The sequence below is a fragment of the Astatotilapia calliptera genome, chromosome 19 (assembly GCF_964374335.1).
Source record: "Astatotilapia calliptera chromosome 19, fAstCal68.1, whole genome shotgun sequence".
Lineage (NCBI taxonomy): Eukaryota > Metazoa > Chordata > Actinopteri > Cichliformes > Cichlidae > Astatotilapia > Astatotilapia calliptera.
In genome coordinates this window covers 23586686-23605552 of record NC_137440.1, presented here as the reverse complement: position 1 = coordinate 23605552, position 18867 = coordinate 23586686, and the positions used below count along the sequence as shown (strand labels likewise).

Here is an 18867-nt window from a genome sequence, read left to right as displayed (position 1 = left end):
ACTCTACAGGCCTCAGTTAGCATCTTAAATATTGAAGTTCACGACAGCACAGTTAGAAAAAAGACTGAAAAGGTATGATTTGTTTAGAAGAAGCGAAAGCCTCTTTTCTGTAAAAAAGAACATGGCAGCACGGCTTAGGTTTGAAAAACGGTCCTCCACCAGGATGATTCACTTAATTGTTCAAGTAGGTCAATGACCTACTTAATGGTCATTGTAGTAGGTCTGAATAATGTCACATTATATTCTAATGTGTTGTTCTTTTGAGGTCATATTTACCCAATTTATCCTGATAAGAACTGTATAGGTGTACTTCTTTTTACCATGACTGTATATTAACAGCCGCTTAGTGCTCTGAAAGAACAAAAGATTAAAATACAAACAACAGAAGTGCGTCAAAAATGTTCAGATACAAATGAGCTGCCATGAGTTTAATGTGTGAGCCTGCTTAGCCTTAGTTCGGTTTCTCATCTATGTCTCCCTGCCAGTGTTTGAACACAGATGGTCTCAAAGCAGATGAGAACTGTTCAAAGCTGACTCATATCAAAGGCCCTCTGGCTCTTTTGAAGTGTAGTGTTTGCAACAGGTGACATTTTGGGCTTAAAACCATTTATGACTTTGAACAGTAGCCGTGGGCTGAACCTCCCTTTGACCCAGAAGGTAAGGAGAGGACAGATCAGGACGGAGGGAGACAGAGACCGAGGGAGTACATGAAAGTTAGTATCCTATCACTTCATGTTCGGCTGATTGCTGCAGGCCAGCGACACGAGGACGCTTCATGCAGAAAACCAAGCTAGTAAAGAATCAGGATAAAATTCGGAGCAGGGTAGTAGGGTTTTTTTTTTGCATCGTATCTAGATAACTTGAAGATGACTGCTGTCTTTGTGTTTTGTTGAAGAAGACAGACTGAACAGAAAAATTAAGGTAAGAATGATGTTGAATGTAGGTACTTTGTAGATACTCTGCTCATCCATTAAAAATTTCACTGATATTAGAAGAAAATTTTAAAATGACATAAGGAAGAAAATCGAAAATCTTTCCCCAGTCTTCTTTAAATTTACTTTTTATAAGTATCTCTGTTGCTTGCACACCTCTGATGTAGAATTTCTGCACATCTGAATGAGCGACAGGTGCATGAGAGGACGACTGCTGACACAGACACTAAATAGCCAAAAGCATTCACTCATCTGCCTTCATGCACATATGACAGCCCATCCTTATCCAAGGATTTAATATGATGTCGGCCCACTTTGTAGCTAAAGTAGCTTCAACTCTTCTGGGTAGGCTTTCCACAAGGTTTAGGAGTGTTTATGGGAATTTGTGATAATTCTTGCAGAAGCATATTTGTGAGGTCAGACACTGATGTTGGATGAGAAGGCCTGGCTCGCAGTCTCTGCTCTAATTTATCTCAAATGTGTTCTGTCTGGTTGAAGTCAGGACTCTGTGCAGGCCAGTCTAGTTCTTCCACACCAAACTCGCTCATCCGTGTCTTTATGTTACCTGGTTAGTGCACTGGTGCACAGACATGTGGGAACAGGAAGGGGTCATCACTAGAAAAACATTCTCTATGCATGCTTCTTGAACTAATCAGGTGAACATATGAAGTTTGCAGGTCTGTAGAGATTGACTCTGCAGAAAGTTGAGGACTTAATTTTAAACACCTGTGGCCATGGAAGTTATTGGAACACCTGAATTCAATTATTTGGATGTATGAGTGAATACTTTTGGCAATATAGTGCATGTGCATGTCATAGTAATCCAATTAGTGCTCTGATTACAGGATTGAGGCATTTCTGCATCTATATATATGATATGATATTATTAGTATCAGAATGATAAATGACTGAATGCCCTACAGCGGCGATGTTGGACCCTCTGTCAGACTGTAGCCCGCTCATCAGTGCAGCATCCTCTGGGAAGCTCCGTCTGGTCCGTCTGCTGGTAGACGGTGGAGCAGAGGTAAATGGGCGCAACCCTAAAGGAGAGACAGCTCTGCTGGCTGCCTGCAAGGCCCTGAGAGGGGAGCCTGCTGGGTCTGAGACAATTAAGCTCCTCACATACCTCCTCCAGAACAAGGTCAGTCCTCAGTGACAAATAGTCACCATTAAATACAGACACTTGAATGTAAACATGTGCATACAAGTTCAGCAGTTTATTGACTTAGGTGTATTTTTAATGCATAAAAAACTGTACTTGCTCTAAGAGAGGAGAACTTTTAATGCATAGTAAACAGGCTTGTGATCTATCCAGCTCTGCTTGTGTACCCCATCCAACTAAAAGGGTGTTCCTGAACATGCTGGCACCGGAGAACAGAATATAACACACTGTGAGTCACAGTTGAGAGCCACAACACAAAAGCAACAGTGCCAGATCAGTTCTAATTAAGAGAGCATTAGCCAAATTGCACAGAGTTCTGCTAAATTTGGTTTCTATAAAATATACACTTGAGCTTTCCGAGTGACTCCTAACACCGGACCATGTCCCTTCTGGGATAACCATTTATCACTGAATTAATCACTCAATTGGATCTTTTGCACTGATCAGGCAGATCCTAATGCACAAGACCGGGCGGGGCGTACTGCGCTGATGTACGCCTGTATGGAGCATGCGGGAGCTCAGGTCGCAGCCACACTCCTTGCTGCAGGAGCCGACCCAAGCATGGAGGATTACTCTGGAGCCTCAGCTTTGGTCTACGCCATCAACGCGCAGCATCAGCCTACTCTGAAGGTTAGTAAGGAGCAAAGAAAAAATGAAATGAAGTGTGAATCAATACATTTAAAGGATGGAAGAGGATATTATGAGGTTTTGCATTGTTTATAAGTTAGGGTTTTAACCCTATACCATCCTAAGATGGAGTTCATTTCAATTAATTGATATAATTTAGTTCATTTTAAATGATTATCATTAAAACTACCAGGATGTAATAGAACTCCAAAAGAAGGAGATTTCAACACCTCCACAAGACCTGTAAAGTTACTTTACCAGCATTCTTGTACTTCAGGTATTGATGGATGCATGTCAGGTCAGAGGTCGTGACATCATCATCATTGCCACCGAGGTGGGTGTGCATGGAGGCCCTGTGACCAGACGCTATCTGAATGTTCTCCCATCCCCAAACACCTCACCGGTGTCCTGCATGTCCCCATCTGACATAGTCCTGAAGACAGGCTCGCCAAACTCACCCGAGGGCGAAAACATCTTCAACTTCAGAGCAACAAGTGAGTAATGAGCTTTGTTTACAGGAAAATGCCTTGGTTTAATTGAATTATGGTGTATCCCACACCAGCAGGCTGTACACTGAAATGGCTGTACACCTTCAATGTCTTAAATAAAAAGAACTGGGTGCATACATTTGAATTTATTTTGGAATTTCTCTAATCCCCAAGTTATTAAGACATATCTGAATAACTTGTACTTACATACAACCGTTTGAACTGATGATATTGGAATATGCAGTTGTTTAGAAATGGCTCAGAGAGACATTACCAGTTTGTTTGAATCTTCAGTTCTATTTCTTAGATCTTCAGTGAGTTCCTTGTATACTTGAAAAAAACTTGTGCATCCAATTCTTGTTTTTTAAAGTCAATAAAGATGTCTGCTGTATAATCATTCCACCCTGGAAAAAGCAGAATTCAAAGGAAATCATTAAAAGCCGAAAATGATCTTGACAGCCATGCCCGTGATGACTCCATGTAAACTTCTGACCACAACTGTATTTAAAGACACTGACACGACTGTTGGTTTTAGTTAAAGTTCCAACAAAGCTGCACTTCTGACCACACCAAACCAGTCAGAACTGCTACTGCAGCCCTCACGGTATTTTCCATCTGAACAGAAACATTTCATCACAGGACGAGTTCTGATTTTCAGAGACGCTTCTCTTTAAAGGATTAGCGGACCCGATCCATGTCAACAAAACACTCCCCCCACAGCATAACGGATTCCCTAACCGGCTCTGAATAATATTATCAGAGTTGTCTGGCTATACCGCCTTAAAACAGATCAATACTGCAATCTCTATATGCAGACACTTGCCTCTCCTGGATAATAGCAGATCAGCACTGAACAAAAACAAGTCTAGACAGATGAGAATAAATGCCTTGTGGTTGAAATCATTAGCTGCACGCTCATTCCCGAGGAGAGAAAATGAACATGTGTTGCCAGGGTGAGTGAAGCTTGTAATGAAGGAAGCTACAGGTCCCGTCTATGAACTCGATTTGTGCCATAGAAGCAGAGTGAATAAAGACAGATGGTTGTTATGGGAAAGATGTGTCATGTGAGGGTAAGTGATGAACTGGGGAAAACCTGGCTGAATATTTTTAGAATTTATAGCACACGCTATGCACAACATATTTATATGAATGTGTAGCTTTGCCTCGCTTTATTCTGGACTGAAATAGGATGGATTGCCATGGCTTCCTGCGTGGCACTGTGAGAGGTGTTCAAAGTGGGCAGATGTAAATCACAGGGACAGAGATATCACAATGTGACGACTGCTGCAGCTTATATCTTCTAAACAAGACATTATCAGTGACTTTTATCATAGATGTTCACCTTTTTTAAGACACTATATTGGTAGATTAAAAGCCTTGTATGTATCCAACAGGGAGCCAGCTTTATGACAAATATGAAGAAACATTACAGCAACAGAGAAAGGATGCCTCTTCTCAACAGCTTCTACATCTATGATTTTAACCCCTAAAACTGACTTCTTTTCTTCCTCCAGGCCAACGAGGAAGTAGCAGCAGCATTAGCAGCAGACGTCCCTCCTGTGAACCACTGAGCCGGTGCAGCTCTCCCCCTCTCAGACAGAGAATATCATCTGAACCCTGGCTAGCGATTCACAACCTGGCCTGTCTGAACAGAGCTTATGAGGAGGGCAGGAGGGAGAGGAGCCCACAGGAGGAGAGAGACAGAGAGGATTTGAGAGGGGAGAGAGGAAGGAGTAAGGGTGAGGAAAAGGAGGAAGAAGAAAAGGAGTCCCATTTTGATCAGTCCAGAGTGGAAGAGAGGAGAAGAGGCAAGGTTCAAAGGAGAGATAACGGATATGGAGGAGAGGATTACAGCCGCAGCCATGAGGATTTCTCTTTGAAGACTTCTCATTTTGTCGTCCCGCTCACTGAGATGAGCTCGACTCATGCAACGCCCGGCAGCGTGGTCCTCAAACGATGTGTCACTCCTGCAGGGTCACTCTCAGACAAAAAGCTCCCCACCGGCCTGCCCCCTCACTCCCAGCTCCGCAGGAATACCCTCCCCTCAGTCACAGTCGACCCTCCTCTACTTGACCTCCCTCCTTTGGGAAGCCAATCCACATCTCACCTCCAGGTTCCAACCCAGGTTTCACCAGCCAAAAGCAGAACCATGGTGTTTCTGCCTCACCCACCCAGCTCCTCTCCTCCCTCTAGAGCATCAGTGAGGCCAGCTCTACTCCCTCCACTGCCCTCAGCTTCCTCCGTCACCTCACTGGTTCCTCCTTCTGCCTCCTGCTACAACGAGAGAAACAGGAGGTCACTGCGTCGTCACTCGGTGCAGCTTGAACAGCTAAAAGGAGGAACACGGATGAACTATTTAGACATGTGAGACCATATTATATTTGAAGGATAATGGTCCCAGCGTCATTTTTACAAGTTAGGTTCACCAGTACTTGGACTAGTTTTAGCCTCTACTGTATAATCATGGGAAGAGAAAAGTTTGGAGAAGGAACTGTCTCAAACAAGAAGTTTGAGACAGGCCAAAGCAAAAAATGCTATAAATATAATTGAAAGAGCCAAAGGTAATGGTAAAATTATCTGGCAACACTTAAATAAATTACTTGGCCGTCATTCAAACAAAAGTAAAAACACAATTGAACTTTATGTAAATAACTCTATTGTTAGAGAGCCTCTATCTATTGCCAGTAACTTAAACACTTTCTTTATTTCATCTGTTAAGGAGATCAGTCAGAGCTTTGACTCAGTCATATGCTCTGATAATGTGAATGATGTTGGTCAAAATTTGTTCACCATCACTCATATTTCAGACACTGAAGTTGCTAAACTAATTACAGGTTTAAAACAATCAAAAGCACTTGATGTATATGGTATTAACACAAACTTCCTAAAGGAACATATGGATTTTCTTGTACGTCCAACAACTCATGTTTTGAATATGTCTTTCAAACACTCCATTGTCCCAACAGATTGGAAAATTGCTGCAGTTACACCAATTTTCAAAGCAGGTGTGAAGACTGGCATGGCTAATTATCGCCCCATAAGCATACTCCCGGTCGTATCTAAAATAGCTGAGAAGTGGGTGGTTAAACTCCTCACTGCTCACCTAGAAAACACCCAACCCTCATTACATCCATTGCAGTTTGGCTTTCGGGCACACCACTCCACAGATACTGCCCTGTGTATGTTAGTGGAGAACTTGAAGAGCTTGCTGGACAAGAGTCCCTGTGTTGGAGCTGTATTTTTAGATCTGAGGAAGGCTTTCGACTCTGTAAACCATCAGATATTGTTATCCAGATTGACTCGGTTTAATATCTCCAGTCAGGCTCTTCAGTGGTTTGCCTCATATCTCTCACACAGGAAACAGTGTGTGGTGTTGGATGGGGTTAAATCTCCATATTTAGACTGTGATACAGGGGTTCCTCAAGGATCTGTTCTTGGGCCCTTATTGTTCTCTCTTTTTATCAATAACTTACCTGAAGTCTGTCCAAATATATTTACTCAAATGTATGCAGATGATGCAGTTATATATACGCAAGCAAATAGTGTCCAGCAGGTGGAAAAAGATCTTACAGCTGCTTTAGCATTAATACATAGCTGGCTGGAGGACTCATGCCTAATGTTGAACACCTCAAAAACTGTCGGTATGTATTTTTCAAAACGCCCCTTAAACTTGAAGCAGTCAAACATATTCCTGGATGGAGTAGAGCTTGAATTAGCTCCAGAATTTAAATAGCTTGGGGTCATTCTAGACCCAACATTATCCTTCAAGAGTCACATAAATAAAGTGTCCCAGGTACTTAAATTTAATAATCGAAATTTTAATCATATACGTAATAATTTAAATATGAATGTTGTAAAAACTTATTTTTACTCAATGATCATCTCTCATATGGACTATTGTTTGACGTCCTGGTCACTTGCTTGTCCAACAACACTTAAAACTATTGAAAACATTTATAAAAGAAGTTTAAAACTACTTGACAAAAAACCGACTTCCCACCACCACTGTCATGTGTTAAAAAAACATAAATTACTGAACTTCAATAACTTAGTGAAACTTAAAAGAGTGAGTTTAATATATAAAGTCTTACACTCCCTTGCTCCACCACCACTAAAGCAGTTCATTAGGCATAAAGAAAGCTCAGACAGGACCACTCGAGCTACAATCCGAGGAGACTTGTTTATACCCCACAGACGGACAGCATTTGGGCAGAACGTCCTTTCTGTCCAGGGTGGCCATCTGTGGAACAGTCTTCCTCAACCCATTAGAGAATGCTCTACACTCAGTTTGTTTAAGGCAAAGGTTAAAAACTGGTTATGGACAAATCAAGTGTGTGATCATGTATAAGTTGTATAGTTTTAATGTTTTATTTGGGAACAGAATGGTGTGTATGTGTAAGTTTGGTGATGGAGTTTTTATTATGAATGAATGATGAATTTTTATGAATTATTATGTCTATTTTTATGCTTAAGGACAACAGATGGAAATTAGCCCTTGGCTATAATCTGGTATGTTTACATTCATGTAATTTTTTTTTTTACATTTATGTTCATTAACATGCACTGTCCTAAATAAATAAATAAATAAATAAACAGAACAGAGGATTTGAAGCATACTGCATGATGATAAGAAAAGGAAATACTTACGATCTATCTTAAGCACCGCACATCATCCATCAAACATGGTCAAGGCAATGGTATAGACACATATGTCTGCCAGTGGAACAAGGAGTTTTTATTGATGGTGTGACTTTTGATAGAAGTCACAGGATAAATTCTGAAGTGTGCAGGGCTACAACACTTGGATAATGAAAGTAAATGGGATATTCTTCAATCGCCAACTCAGTTACCTGATCGTAACCCAATAAAACATGTTTTAAGTGCTTTAATTTTCTTCAGATACTCCAGCTTCCACCCCACAATCCAGATATGCATGTTGTCTAGTGGTGACTCTAAATGTATGTTGTAGGTGTGAATGTTAGCATGAATAGTGGTTTGGTCTCTGTGTTAAGCCTTTAACAAACTGTCCAGGGTGTATGACAGCTGGGACAGGCTCCACCTCCCCTCAAAACTTTCAGTTAGATACAGACACAGCCTCTGAAAAATCCCTAAACAATTAATGAAACACTTTTGTTAGACCCTTACTGTATACTCAGACTTGTGATTCTGAGATGGAGTACGGTTTATTAACTAATTTAACTTTAGAGGATACCTGCTTAAATTCTCATTCAACATGAGCAAGCAATCAACTCAAAGCTTGCTGTGGAAACCATTCACAAATATCTGGGTTCAAACACTAGTGTTTTGTCAGAGAAGTACAACGTGAACCAGCAGAACATAAAGAAATGCAATGAAAAAGATATAAGAATAGTCAGTCAACAAATAACTCAAACACACTAACAATGGGAAAGTGGATTATTCTTAGAATTAAGTTACTTAAGGTTTCTGCTTTTAATTTCTGCAAAACTGTAAATAATGAATTATAAATTAATCCCTGGCTGCAGCTCTCTTGTTGATTCTGTATTGAACACAATGGAGATATAAATTGTATGAAACAAATATTTAGAAAGAAAAAAACTCACAAACCTTTTGAAAACTGACTACTGTTAATCAACTTTTGCATTTATGTTGGAGGCAAAAATTTATATTCATGGCAAAAGGAGTGAAGTCATTTTATTTATTTTTAATATGTATCTACAACAAGGGGGACACAGGCAAAAAACGACTGACAACTTGATGAAAATTAAACAAAACAAACAAAAAAAAAATACATTATCAATGCAGATTCCCACCTTTTTTCCAATAAGTAATATTTTTTTTCGTCTAAAGAAACTTTACAATATAAAGAAACATACGAAGGAACCTCTTATTTTACTACACAAGACATTTAGGATCTGAAACTACCCTAACATGAGATACAAAGCAACTCCCCAAGGACAGACTGCCTCATATTCAATACTGCTTTGTCATCAAGAGGAAAAATGAGGAACTGAACAGGAAAAAACAAAAACAAAAAACAAACAAACAAAAAAATCTTTACTCCCCACCCCCTCCCCCAAAAGTCCTCTCTTAACCCTCCCCACCCCTGAATGTTACAGTATTATACATCAGCACAATAGAAATACAGAAATGATCAACGTTGTGACGGCTTTACTTACAGGACAGAAAGAAGTCGGACTGCATTTTATACAACAGCATTTCAAAGTACAGGGGAGGAAAACGCCTCTTCCTGCACCGCTTCTTAGCAACAAATCTGTCCCACGTGTTATTGTTTTTCCCCATTTTTACTTTTCTCAAACATTTCTCTTGCCTCATTTTTAAATAGATTAAAAAAATTCCTTCATAGTAAAGCACGAACTCTGGTCCCTGGTGCTTTGGATTGAGAGCCAGTGTCCTTTGTACCCCTCCTTTGCGATTCAGTTGTGTCAAGAGACCACAAGTTTAATTATAAAAATGTCCCAATTTATTGGGGGGGGGGAAACAACCTACCTCTGTTTTTGACCATGAATTTGCAAAAACAGAGGTAGGTTGTTCGCCCCCAATAAATTTCCAATAAAAGAGGCAGAGGAAGAAGACATATCTCATCTGAAGCTGAATTTTTCAGGTACATGTGTGTGACAGTGAATTAGCTCGACTACAAAAGGTTTTTCCTCCCTTGTCCCGCTGGACCGCTTGACACAACAGCGTCGATGCACAGTAAAAGCCCCACGTTTGTCTGTGATGAGGTGAAATAGCATAATAGTCTTTAGCAGCTCCAGTTTCCGTTTCTCTCGTCATTCATATTATTTCTGAGTAAAAGACAGGCCTTCTCTGAACAAATACACAGTTGCCCAAATCAGCTCGTTTCTGATCAACTGTTAAAGTCGTGATTTGAAATATCAAAACATGTCAATGATATCAAAATGCATTTTACAGTATTTACAAAAAAAATTAAAATTAAAACATGGAGTTGTACCAAAAAAAAAAAAAAAAAAAATCAGAGGGGTGGTGTGTGACTGAGTGTCTTGTGTATCAATGCTGGCCTATTAGAGAGGTGAGAATAGGGAAGCAAATGGAAGGGAGGCCACTCGCTACAGTCAACAGAACAATGCCATTGCTGCTTCCTAACCTGCCATTCTCCAAAATAAAGAAAAAACACCGTTGATCCGATCAGCAGATGGCCAGAAGCCATTTCACCACAAGCAACTGTAAAAAAAGAGGAAGGACAGCACATATTCGAACGAAAACACCTGCAAGCTAAAATGAGCGGTGTGTGAAAGCAAGCGCCCGCAAAGTGCAGACGGACATCACAGTGTGTGGGGGACCTCATCGGCAAATGAAAACGATCCAAGTGTTCACTACAGGTCAGCAGACAGACTAACATGTTACGTATGTACATGACAGAGTGAACAGTGGGAAGCATTAGTGGGAGCGGTGTGAGTGTGGTCAAACTGGACTCGTGATAACGTCAGCACCTTTCGGGATGGATGGAGGGGGGGGTCTAATGATGGAGATAAGAAGATGCTGCTGAGTGGATCTGCATATTTACACAGTTGCTACTAGTTCTGCAGTTGAGAAAGAAATAATAATAATAAAAAAAACAGGGATAACACTTAAAAAAAAGGAACAATGATTCATAAGACAAATTAAAAGTACATAAATAAATAGAGCTGTGCATTTTACTGCAGGGAACCTAGGAGACTCTTCTTCGGGTGTGAGTTACTGAGCAACAAGTTAAAATTTTAGATCTTATAAAAGGAAGTTGCCAACCTTCCAAAAAACAAAACAAAAACAAAGAACCAATTAGTACCGTGAGGAATAAAATCTTACCTGCAGGGGGCAGTGTGCTCACACGGAGCCTCATGTTACACAGCAAATAATTACCGATTTGTGTGCACGTATACTGTCTTCATCATAATAAATGTGCCCTTACAAACAACAGAAAATTAGAACCTAATCTTAAAATGATCATACCAATAATCATTAATAACAATAATAAAAATAGCAATGATACAATACATACACAAAAAAGGAAAATCCTGTTCACTGATCATCACAACACCTCTGTTACAAATGTACACACAAGGAGAACAATGTGGGGGGCACGAAGGTCGGTTCTTCCCGACCCACCGATAACCCCATCAGGAACAGCAACAAATCAAAAGACGATGATTAAAAAAACAAAACGAAAAAATCCAAAGTCGTGGTTGAGACGCTTCCAGGCAGCTGCTGAGAGACCTGACACTGTGTCATTAGGGGGAGGGCTGTGTTTCAAGTCTCCTTTCTCCCCCTTTCTCTCCATTTGTCCTCCTTCCCTCGCTCATTGTCTAGACCCTGACAGGAAGCCAGGGAGGCTGGGGCCGGAGTCAGAGAGGAGGCTCTTCCTGTTGCTCTGTGACTGCTTCCTATTCACACCCGCAGCCAGCTTACATGCGCCGGGAGGGCCCGTCTTAATTAGAGTCCCAGCATGCTCAAGGGCTGTCCCAGAAGGCTGTGGCCGTAGAGTTCCCGAGTGAGAAGAGGGGAAAATTAAAAAAACAAAAACGGGGTGGTGGGTTGGGTAGTAGTGGGTCCCCGTTTGAGGAGGGGACAGAGGGTGTGTGTGGGCGGAGGAAGGGAAGTGATCCAGTCCAAGGTGAAGTAAGGATTCAGTTGAAGAAGAAAAAAAAAAAAATCAGGTGTAGGTTACAAAAAATAAAGAGGGGGAAAGAAATAAATGAAAATACAAAAAAAAGGAAAATAAAATCACACACTCATCGTCATGTTGGGTGAATACTGAAAAGAGAGAGAGGGAAGGGGGAGGAGGGCACAGATGAGTGGATATGTCACTGACAACATTTAAACACCAGAGGGCGCTCAAACCCCGCCCTGCAAAGCTAGAGGAAGCTCAGACTATGGTTGAAGCCAAGCTTTAACTCAGGCAATCAGAACTTTCTGCTGTATGTCTAATAAGGGCTGGGAATAGTACATATATGATTTGTATGGACTGAAATGAATCCTAGCTTTCAAACAGATATTTAGGAGTTTTAATGATCATTTATCCAGCAGCTGTTTAACTCAGATGATACCCAGCCCCGCTACTGATTAGCTGAATCGAGTGATTAAGGCTTGGCTCGAGTTCTAGTCTGTGCACCCGGTGGCTCTTCAGGCCAAAGGTAAGAGAGCATTACAGTTGTTTATGCAACACAAGGCTTACAGATACTGCCACTTCTAGTCATATAGTACATTTTTAAAATGAAATAAAATGCAGGTATTTATCATATACTCAAGCGCAGCAAACATTTATGTCAATCAACTGCAATCACATCACTGATACAGAGGGAACTGTATGTGATTAGTAAGCGGCTACAATGCAAGCAGAACACAAGTTATTAATCCACTAAAATATATATATATATATATATATTAGGGGTGCAACGATATTCGTATCGATATTGAACCGTTCGATACAGTGCTTTCGGTTCGGTACGCATATGTATCGAACAATACAACATTTGTAATTTATTTTATCAACTTTCCTTCTGACAATGCTGTCTGTGTTGAGCGCTCAGTGAATCTGCGTTCAACTACTCCGCCTAGGCTGCACTGTCGAGCGCAGATCCACTGAGCGCTCAACACAGACAGCATCGTCAGAAGGAAGAGCGCAGGGCACCTCCCCCACCCTCATTCAGATCTGGCGTTTGGAATTATTTTGGTTTTCATGTGATGTATGACCCTGAAGGTAAGCGAGTCATGGACTAAAGTAAAACAGTATGTTGGATGTGCCATGCAATGCTCAATTACATGGGTGGGAACTAGTGTGTTAGCGCAGTTAGCTCGTTAACGTGTTGGCCGTCTAGCCCCATGCACGGGGCGATCGGCGGTAGCTCGTTAACGGAGATTTGCCATGTTGTGGCGTTAAGGTCATTTCAACGAGATTAACCTGAAAGCACTAGTGGGAACACAACGAATATGACTGCACATTTACGCCGACATCATCCTAGTGCAAAGACAAGTGGAAGCAGAAAAAAAACAAGCAAGCATGCTACTAACTTTAGCCGAGTCATTTAGACAGCTGTTTAATATGCTGCTGAGAATATAGCCCAGAAGAAGCAGATAGTATAGCTTTTATTTTGGAAAGAGACATTTCTCTGTAATAAACTCTCTTTTCCAAAGATGAGTGATTCCTCAATCAGATACAGGGCTCGCAATATCGCTAGCCCGACGTCCCGGAGCTAGCGATTTTTTCAGTCGGGCTACCAAAATCTATCTCTGCCCTGCCCGTCGGGCTTTTGTAGAAAGGAAAAATATATGTCAATGCTTTTGCATTCTTTCAGAAATGTAGCTGGGTAATTATGTCATTGGCATCGGTGAGCCACTGTCAATATGTGACATATTGAAATCGCGTTTGAATTTGCGCTTGTTCTTTGCTTTCACTTTGCAATCGTGCGAACTGTGTATAGAGAGCGACAGCACTGATCTGTGAGTGATGATAATTTGTGCACCAATTCCTCTGACATCGTCTTATTAATTGTTAGCTTACTATGCAAACATGACAAGTGAAATCTCCCGCAGCTTAAACATGTGAGAGGTTGATCGCGCAGAGAATCGCTGAGCTTATGTGAGTGCGTGTGTAAAAGCAGCAGGATTTATATTTGACTACGATGACCTGGATGACTGAGAACCTTCACAGACAGATATATATTTTAGTTCTGCTGAGCCAAATAAGACAGGTCAGGGTGAAGAAGTGACAGCCAAAGAAAAGCTTACCACAAAACGGAGAAGTTATGACAAATCAGACTATAAGGCAAAAAGAAAGTGCAGCTTTATGGTTTCATGGACAAAAGAATTTCTGTGGCTGCAATATGACGAGCTAAATAACCAGGGCTGCACATAAGTGGTCCGCAGGTGCGCATTCGCTGTCAAAATAAAAAACACGCACAAGGGTTAGGGTTAAATTTAAAAACTGTACTTTTGAGTTAAAATATATATTTATAATTTTAATAAATGACAAATTAAAAAGGCATGAACATTTTTTTTGTATCGAAAAAATATCGAACCGTGACACCAAAGTATCGAACCGAACCGTGAATTTTGTGTATCGTTGCACCCCTATCAGCTAAAGTGAATTAATAAACTGAAGTGGGACCAAATTTCATAAATATTACCAAAACATTTTCAACAGTCTGAGATTAATTCTAAAAAACCAGGTGCACCCTCTGCTTGCATTCTTCCACTGGTTCATGTCAAGATGTCAAGGAGAACTGTTAAGGGGTCATGAGATGTCATTCATTCGCTCTACTCACACTTTCGCTTTGGAATGGGTTCAAAAAGTTGCCGCCCATTTCGCCGTCATCTCTCGGCGTCCCTGGAGGGTTGTTCATGCCCCCCATGTTATTGGGAGAACTCTAGAGGCAGAAACGGGGGGTAAAAATCAATGTTAAACTGAAAAATTGTTTCTTATTGGCAACACAGTTGAAGTGCAGAAGGCAGAGATTCTAAAAAAGTGCTTTAGTTCACAAAAATACCCAAATAAGAAGCGTTTATAGAAAATCTCATGTCGACATACCTTTGGCAACCCATCCATATCCCCAGACCCTGAGGAAGTAAAAGGAGATAAACAGGTCAATTGTTTTTGTAAGCAGTTTCTGTTTGTATACATACCAAACCATCAGTGTTCAAACCCACCTAGTGATCCATTCATGTGGTGTGGCTCCATGGCTCCCATAGCTCCCATTGGCCCATCAGGCCCAGGTCCCATAGGGAACTGGTGAAAAGGTGTGGAACAAATCTAATGAGTAACCACTAACACGATTCTCCATCCGTGACCTCTCTGATATAATTGTGATGTTTTCAGCCCGAGGTGAAGTTGAGATTGTTTAATTTATTCTCCCCACTTCATTCCCAGTCAATTCTTATTGAGCTCACTGTGGCAGCATTTGGTTTTTCTAAAGCTGGATTGTACTGGTGCCCAGTGATGTGGTTATAAGCCCTATTAGAACTGGATTATATTTTGAGGTTAAGGCTGTAATTTTAATCATTACAATAGCATCCATTATTTTAGCCAAGAATCAATGTGCAATATCTGAAAAATTAAGCAAGGCTGCAAAGTTAAACTTCTAAGAGAACAGTATAGTATTACTGTTAAAAAAGAAAAGTTATAGGAGACTCACATTGGGTCTGTTGCCTCCAGGTCCAATGGGATTCATCATCGTATAGATGTTTTCACTGGAATTAGTTGAATCTAAGAAAAAAAGAGAACAAAATGTTCAGTTTTGGGATATCAGGAGGTTGATATAAAATCTCTGAATCAAATATGAAAACAGGAAAGCGGACATGAAATAATGAGAGCACTCAGACTGACAGCACTCTGTGAGTGGACACACTCATGCTTTTTTTTTTTTTTTTAGATGAAGGGGAAAATGGGAGACACTTCTATTTCTAATGCACAAGTGTTAGTGCTGGGGACATAGTTAGGTGACGCACCACCTGGGCTTGGCATGATGGGAGTTCCAGGTGGACCTCCTCCGCCTGGAGGACCCTGAGGAAGGAAAAAAGACAACTGTGAAATTATACTCATTGGAGCATAAATGAAGCATTCTTTAATACAAAAAAAAAAAAAAAAAGCCTACACTGCATCCTAGTCAGCAGACATGCTTTTATATAAGAACTCACCACATAGTTTCCTGGAGATGAGGAGGAGTAGGCTATCTGCAAGGGGGAGGAAGAAATAAAGAGTCAGATCTGAAGGTTGAAAGATAGAGATGTTCATCTAGACAAGAAAATTAAAACTAATACAACAATCCTGCAGTAAACGGCAAGTCTGTCAGGGAGATTTTCTTCAGCTGGTGAAAATGCTTTGTCAGAAATTTCCTCGATTTTTGTGCAAGAGCTACCCGTTTATTATCTTTGGGTATTTAACAAAGGAGATGCATGACTTTGGTTTAGCATCACAGAACAACAATGAGAAAGCACATTCTTCTCAGAGGTTTAATTGGTGTTGCTTAAACTTTAGTCATCTCCAAATGTACTTGATGAACCTGGTTTTAGGGGACAAACTTGCCGGCACTGACTGATGCACCACATTAGCCGTGTTCAAAATGATCTCCAACATTGTTTAAACATGTTAAACAATTAAAATCTGTTTAGGAAAACTAGACGAGTTCATTATCAAGTTATTATACAATGCATTGAGTTTGAATATTGCCAAGTTATTGTTATTCTTGTTGCTATAAGTCTGCCTGCCACCTATTGTGTATGTGCAGAGGGCTTCAAACTCACAGAGTTAGCATTAGGACCTGGCCAAGGCCCTCTTCCTCCGGGACCCCTGAGGGGGAAAAAAAAGAAAAGTTTAGAAAGCAAACCAACAATAAAGGGAACTGGGAATATAAAGGAAATATGAGAGTTATATAAGTTTACTAGATCCAAGGATAAACTCTGGACACCTTTTTCCAACAGCTCCTCGGAATTAATGAAGAACATTTAACTGATGTCCTTTTTTTGGATTCTGCTTGCTACTAAAACTACTTGCGAATGAACAGCAGTATGTTGAAGATGAAGCAAATGGGACTTACATGTTCATTCCTGGCATTGGACCACCCATTGAGTTGGGAGGAGGCCTCATACCTCCATAATTCTAAGAGACAAGATGTTTAAAAAAAAAATCCAACACACAGTTAGAGCTTCGAAGCAAAGTTACAAGAACTTTAAAAAGATTTGATTTTGTTGAGTGCACAGGTTTCAGTGTTTTGTTTTATATTCACACATCATACACAAAACATGACTGGACTGTCAAAGGCAGATAACAAAAGACAAAAGTCTTCACCATAAGTGAGTAATGACAATTATAGCAACAAATTCAAGAAAAGTTACATTTCACCCTGTAAGAGGCGCTTCCATACAGTTATATAACCATTAAAAGCAAGCCTAAGTGCACAGCTGTCTCATTCACTATTGCAATTACTAGATGTAGAAACTAACTCCCATCAGAGTTTCGTGCCCTCTGCGCAGCCGATTTGTCATACCTGTGGGCCCATGGCCATTCCTCTGGGAGGGTTCATTCTCATTGGTCCACCCATGTTAGGATGACCTGCAAGAAAAGACCCCCAGAGTCACACACTGAAAGCAACACAGGAATTAAGAAATGCCATAGCCACTTAGAATGGTTCCTTCTAAGCCCTCTGGTAGCAACACTCGGGCCTCTGAAGCTATAATCTGCAGTTAAAATCAGCACAGACCCGTTCCTGAGCCAGACACACCCCCACATATTCAATCTATTCAGGAAGAAATAGTCACACAATCTGAATGTATACAAAATCCCCCAAAGCCCTAGTATGAAGACAATGCAGAGTTTTGTTTGTTTTTTTAACTTCTTGATTACCGACCAAATCTTTTAAGGTATTTTAAAATATCACCACTTTTAAAGTAGATTCAAGAAAATCCAAACTAAAACTTCAGTTACAGACCCATCATCTGCTCTGACCTGTAACTACGACCGGCCTTACCTTGCGGTCTTGTTGGGTCCAAACTGTTTGGCAGGAGAGGCTGAGATCCTGGGATACCACCAGGAGGCTGAGAAAAGAGAAAATTGATCAACACACTGGCATATGTTGGCATCACAGATTCTCAGTGGTGTTTAAAAAATAAAAAAAATAAAAAAATAGATAAACACAATTCAAAATGCTGCTCAGTACCTGATTTGGCATTCGGAGTGAGGGGCGCGGTCCACCTGGATACCGCGGTGACATGAAAGGCTGCAGTAAGGAACAGGGGAAGAAAGAAAAACAGAGGGAAAGGAGGGTGGAAATTATAGGGCAAAGGAGGACACAGAGAAAACACAGTTTCTATTATTGATAGATTCAAACGCACTCAAACAGGGGTGATGGTGAGGACACAGATGAACGCAGTGGTGTTGGAGAATGAGAGATGGCAGTGAAAAAAAGTGCAGATTCATCAACTTAGTAACTTGGAAACCAACAAAATACACTGGCATAAGAGCCTATTTTCTGATTTTTCAAATCTCCCGCTTATACTAACAGCATGCACATTTGTGTGTGCTTAACGGCAGCGCTTACACAGCTCCCTGCACAGCCCGCGTGCTCTCACTGTGGTGTAAGCTGATTCGGCCTGTGGTCTGCCTGGCGTAGTTAGAGACACCTCAGGCCAACAACACCGTTCAAAACCTTAGCGGAAGCGTGTCCACACTCTCTCGCACATAAGACGGAAACCAGAAACCACAAGAATGAAGAGCTGAGCTGCCGCAGTTAATGGGTAAAGGCTAGCTTTACCTCCAGAGTGGCATCTGTAGCTACTGTTCTGGATAACTGCTGAATGACTGAGGATTGAAGTTTTTAAAGACTGGATATGTGTTTGTCAACTGGCAGGCTGTAGCAACCCATGCCTCTGGTTGTTCTACGTGCATCAGCATACCCATGTGTTTTGTACGTATATGTGACGTTTATAATGCCTGTCCCCTGTTTTATTTATAAGGTGTTAAAACAAGTAAGCAGGGGGGAGGGGAGAGGTATGAGCATGTGTGTGTGTGCTAAGAGTGACGGAGAAGATAAGTGTGCAACCCCCCACAAGCTGCTCCAGGGGAGGGGCAAGGAGTGAATTATTCATCCCACACGGGGACAGCTGATTCTGGGCCTTGAAGAGGAGCTTGCGTTGCTGCCTCTGGAAGCTCGGCTTTCATAAAAAG

The 18867-nt window shown here is 41.0% G+C and overlaps 2 protein-coding genes across 5 annotated transcripts in view; one reads left to right on the top strand and one right to left on the bottom strand.

The window, feature by feature from the left end:
* Window positions 1-1859: 1859 nt before the first annotated feature.
* On the top strand, window positions 1860-5692 carry LOC113012276 (ankyrin repeat domain-containing protein 34C). The gene is made up of 4 exons (XM_026152378.2): window positions 1860-2073; window positions 2542-2724; window positions 2999-3215; window positions 4724-5692. The coding sequence occupies exons 1-4, from the start codon at window positions 1861-1863 to the stop codon at window positions 5575-5577; spliced, it is 1467 nt and encodes a 488-aa protein (XP_026008163.2). The 5' UTR covers window position 1860; the 3' UTR covers window positions 5578-5692.
* Window positions 5693-11208: 5516 nt separating this feature from the next.
* Window positions 11209-18867, bottom strand: part of LOC113011928 (single-stranded DNA-binding protein 3) — a 36159-nt gene continuing 28500 nt past the window's right edge. Inside the window, exons 7-18 of one of the 4 annotated variants that reach the window (XM_026151796.2) lie at window positions 17861-17920; window positions 17672-17738; window positions 17192-17256; window positions 16742-16803; window positions 16449-16494; window positions 15843-15878; window positions 15654-15708; window positions 15341-15411; window positions 14856-14934; window positions 14737-14765; window positions 14474-14575; window positions 11209-11963 (exon numbers count right to left, since the gene is read on the bottom strand). In XM_026151796.2, the coding sequence (XP_026007581.1) occupies window positions 11934-11963; window positions 14474-14575; window positions 14737-14765; window positions 14856-14934; window positions 15341-15411; window positions 15654-15708; window positions 15843-15878; window positions 16449-16494; window positions 16742-16803; window positions 17192-17256; window positions 17672-17738; window positions 17861-17920 (702 nt within the window). In that variant the 3' untranslated portion in view covers window positions 11209-11933. The remainder of the gene's footprint in view (window positions 11964-14473; window positions 14576-14736; window positions 14766-14855; window positions 14935-15340; window positions 15412-15653; window positions 15709-15842; window positions 15879-16448; window positions 16495-16741; window positions 16804-17191; window positions 17257-17671; window positions 17739-17860; window positions 17921-18867) is intronic. The other 3 variants (XM_026151794.2, XM_026151795.2, XM_080294198.1) reach the window with 3 other exon arrangements.

Bases quoted from the DNA above. Each gene is read 5' to 3' on its own strand.
- LOC113012276 (XM_026152378.2), top strand. From the start codon at position 1,861: ATGTTGGACCCTCTGTCAGACTGTAGCCCGCTCATCAGTGCAGCATCC. The intron at 2,074-2,541 runs GTCAGTCCTCAG...TGCACTGATCAG, and splicing joins CATACCTCCTCCAGAACAAG to GCAGATCCTAATGCACAAGA. The intron at 2,725-2,998 runs GTTAGTAAGGAG...CTTGTACTTCAG, and splicing joins AGCATCAGCCTACTCTGAAG to GTATTGATGGATGCATGTCA.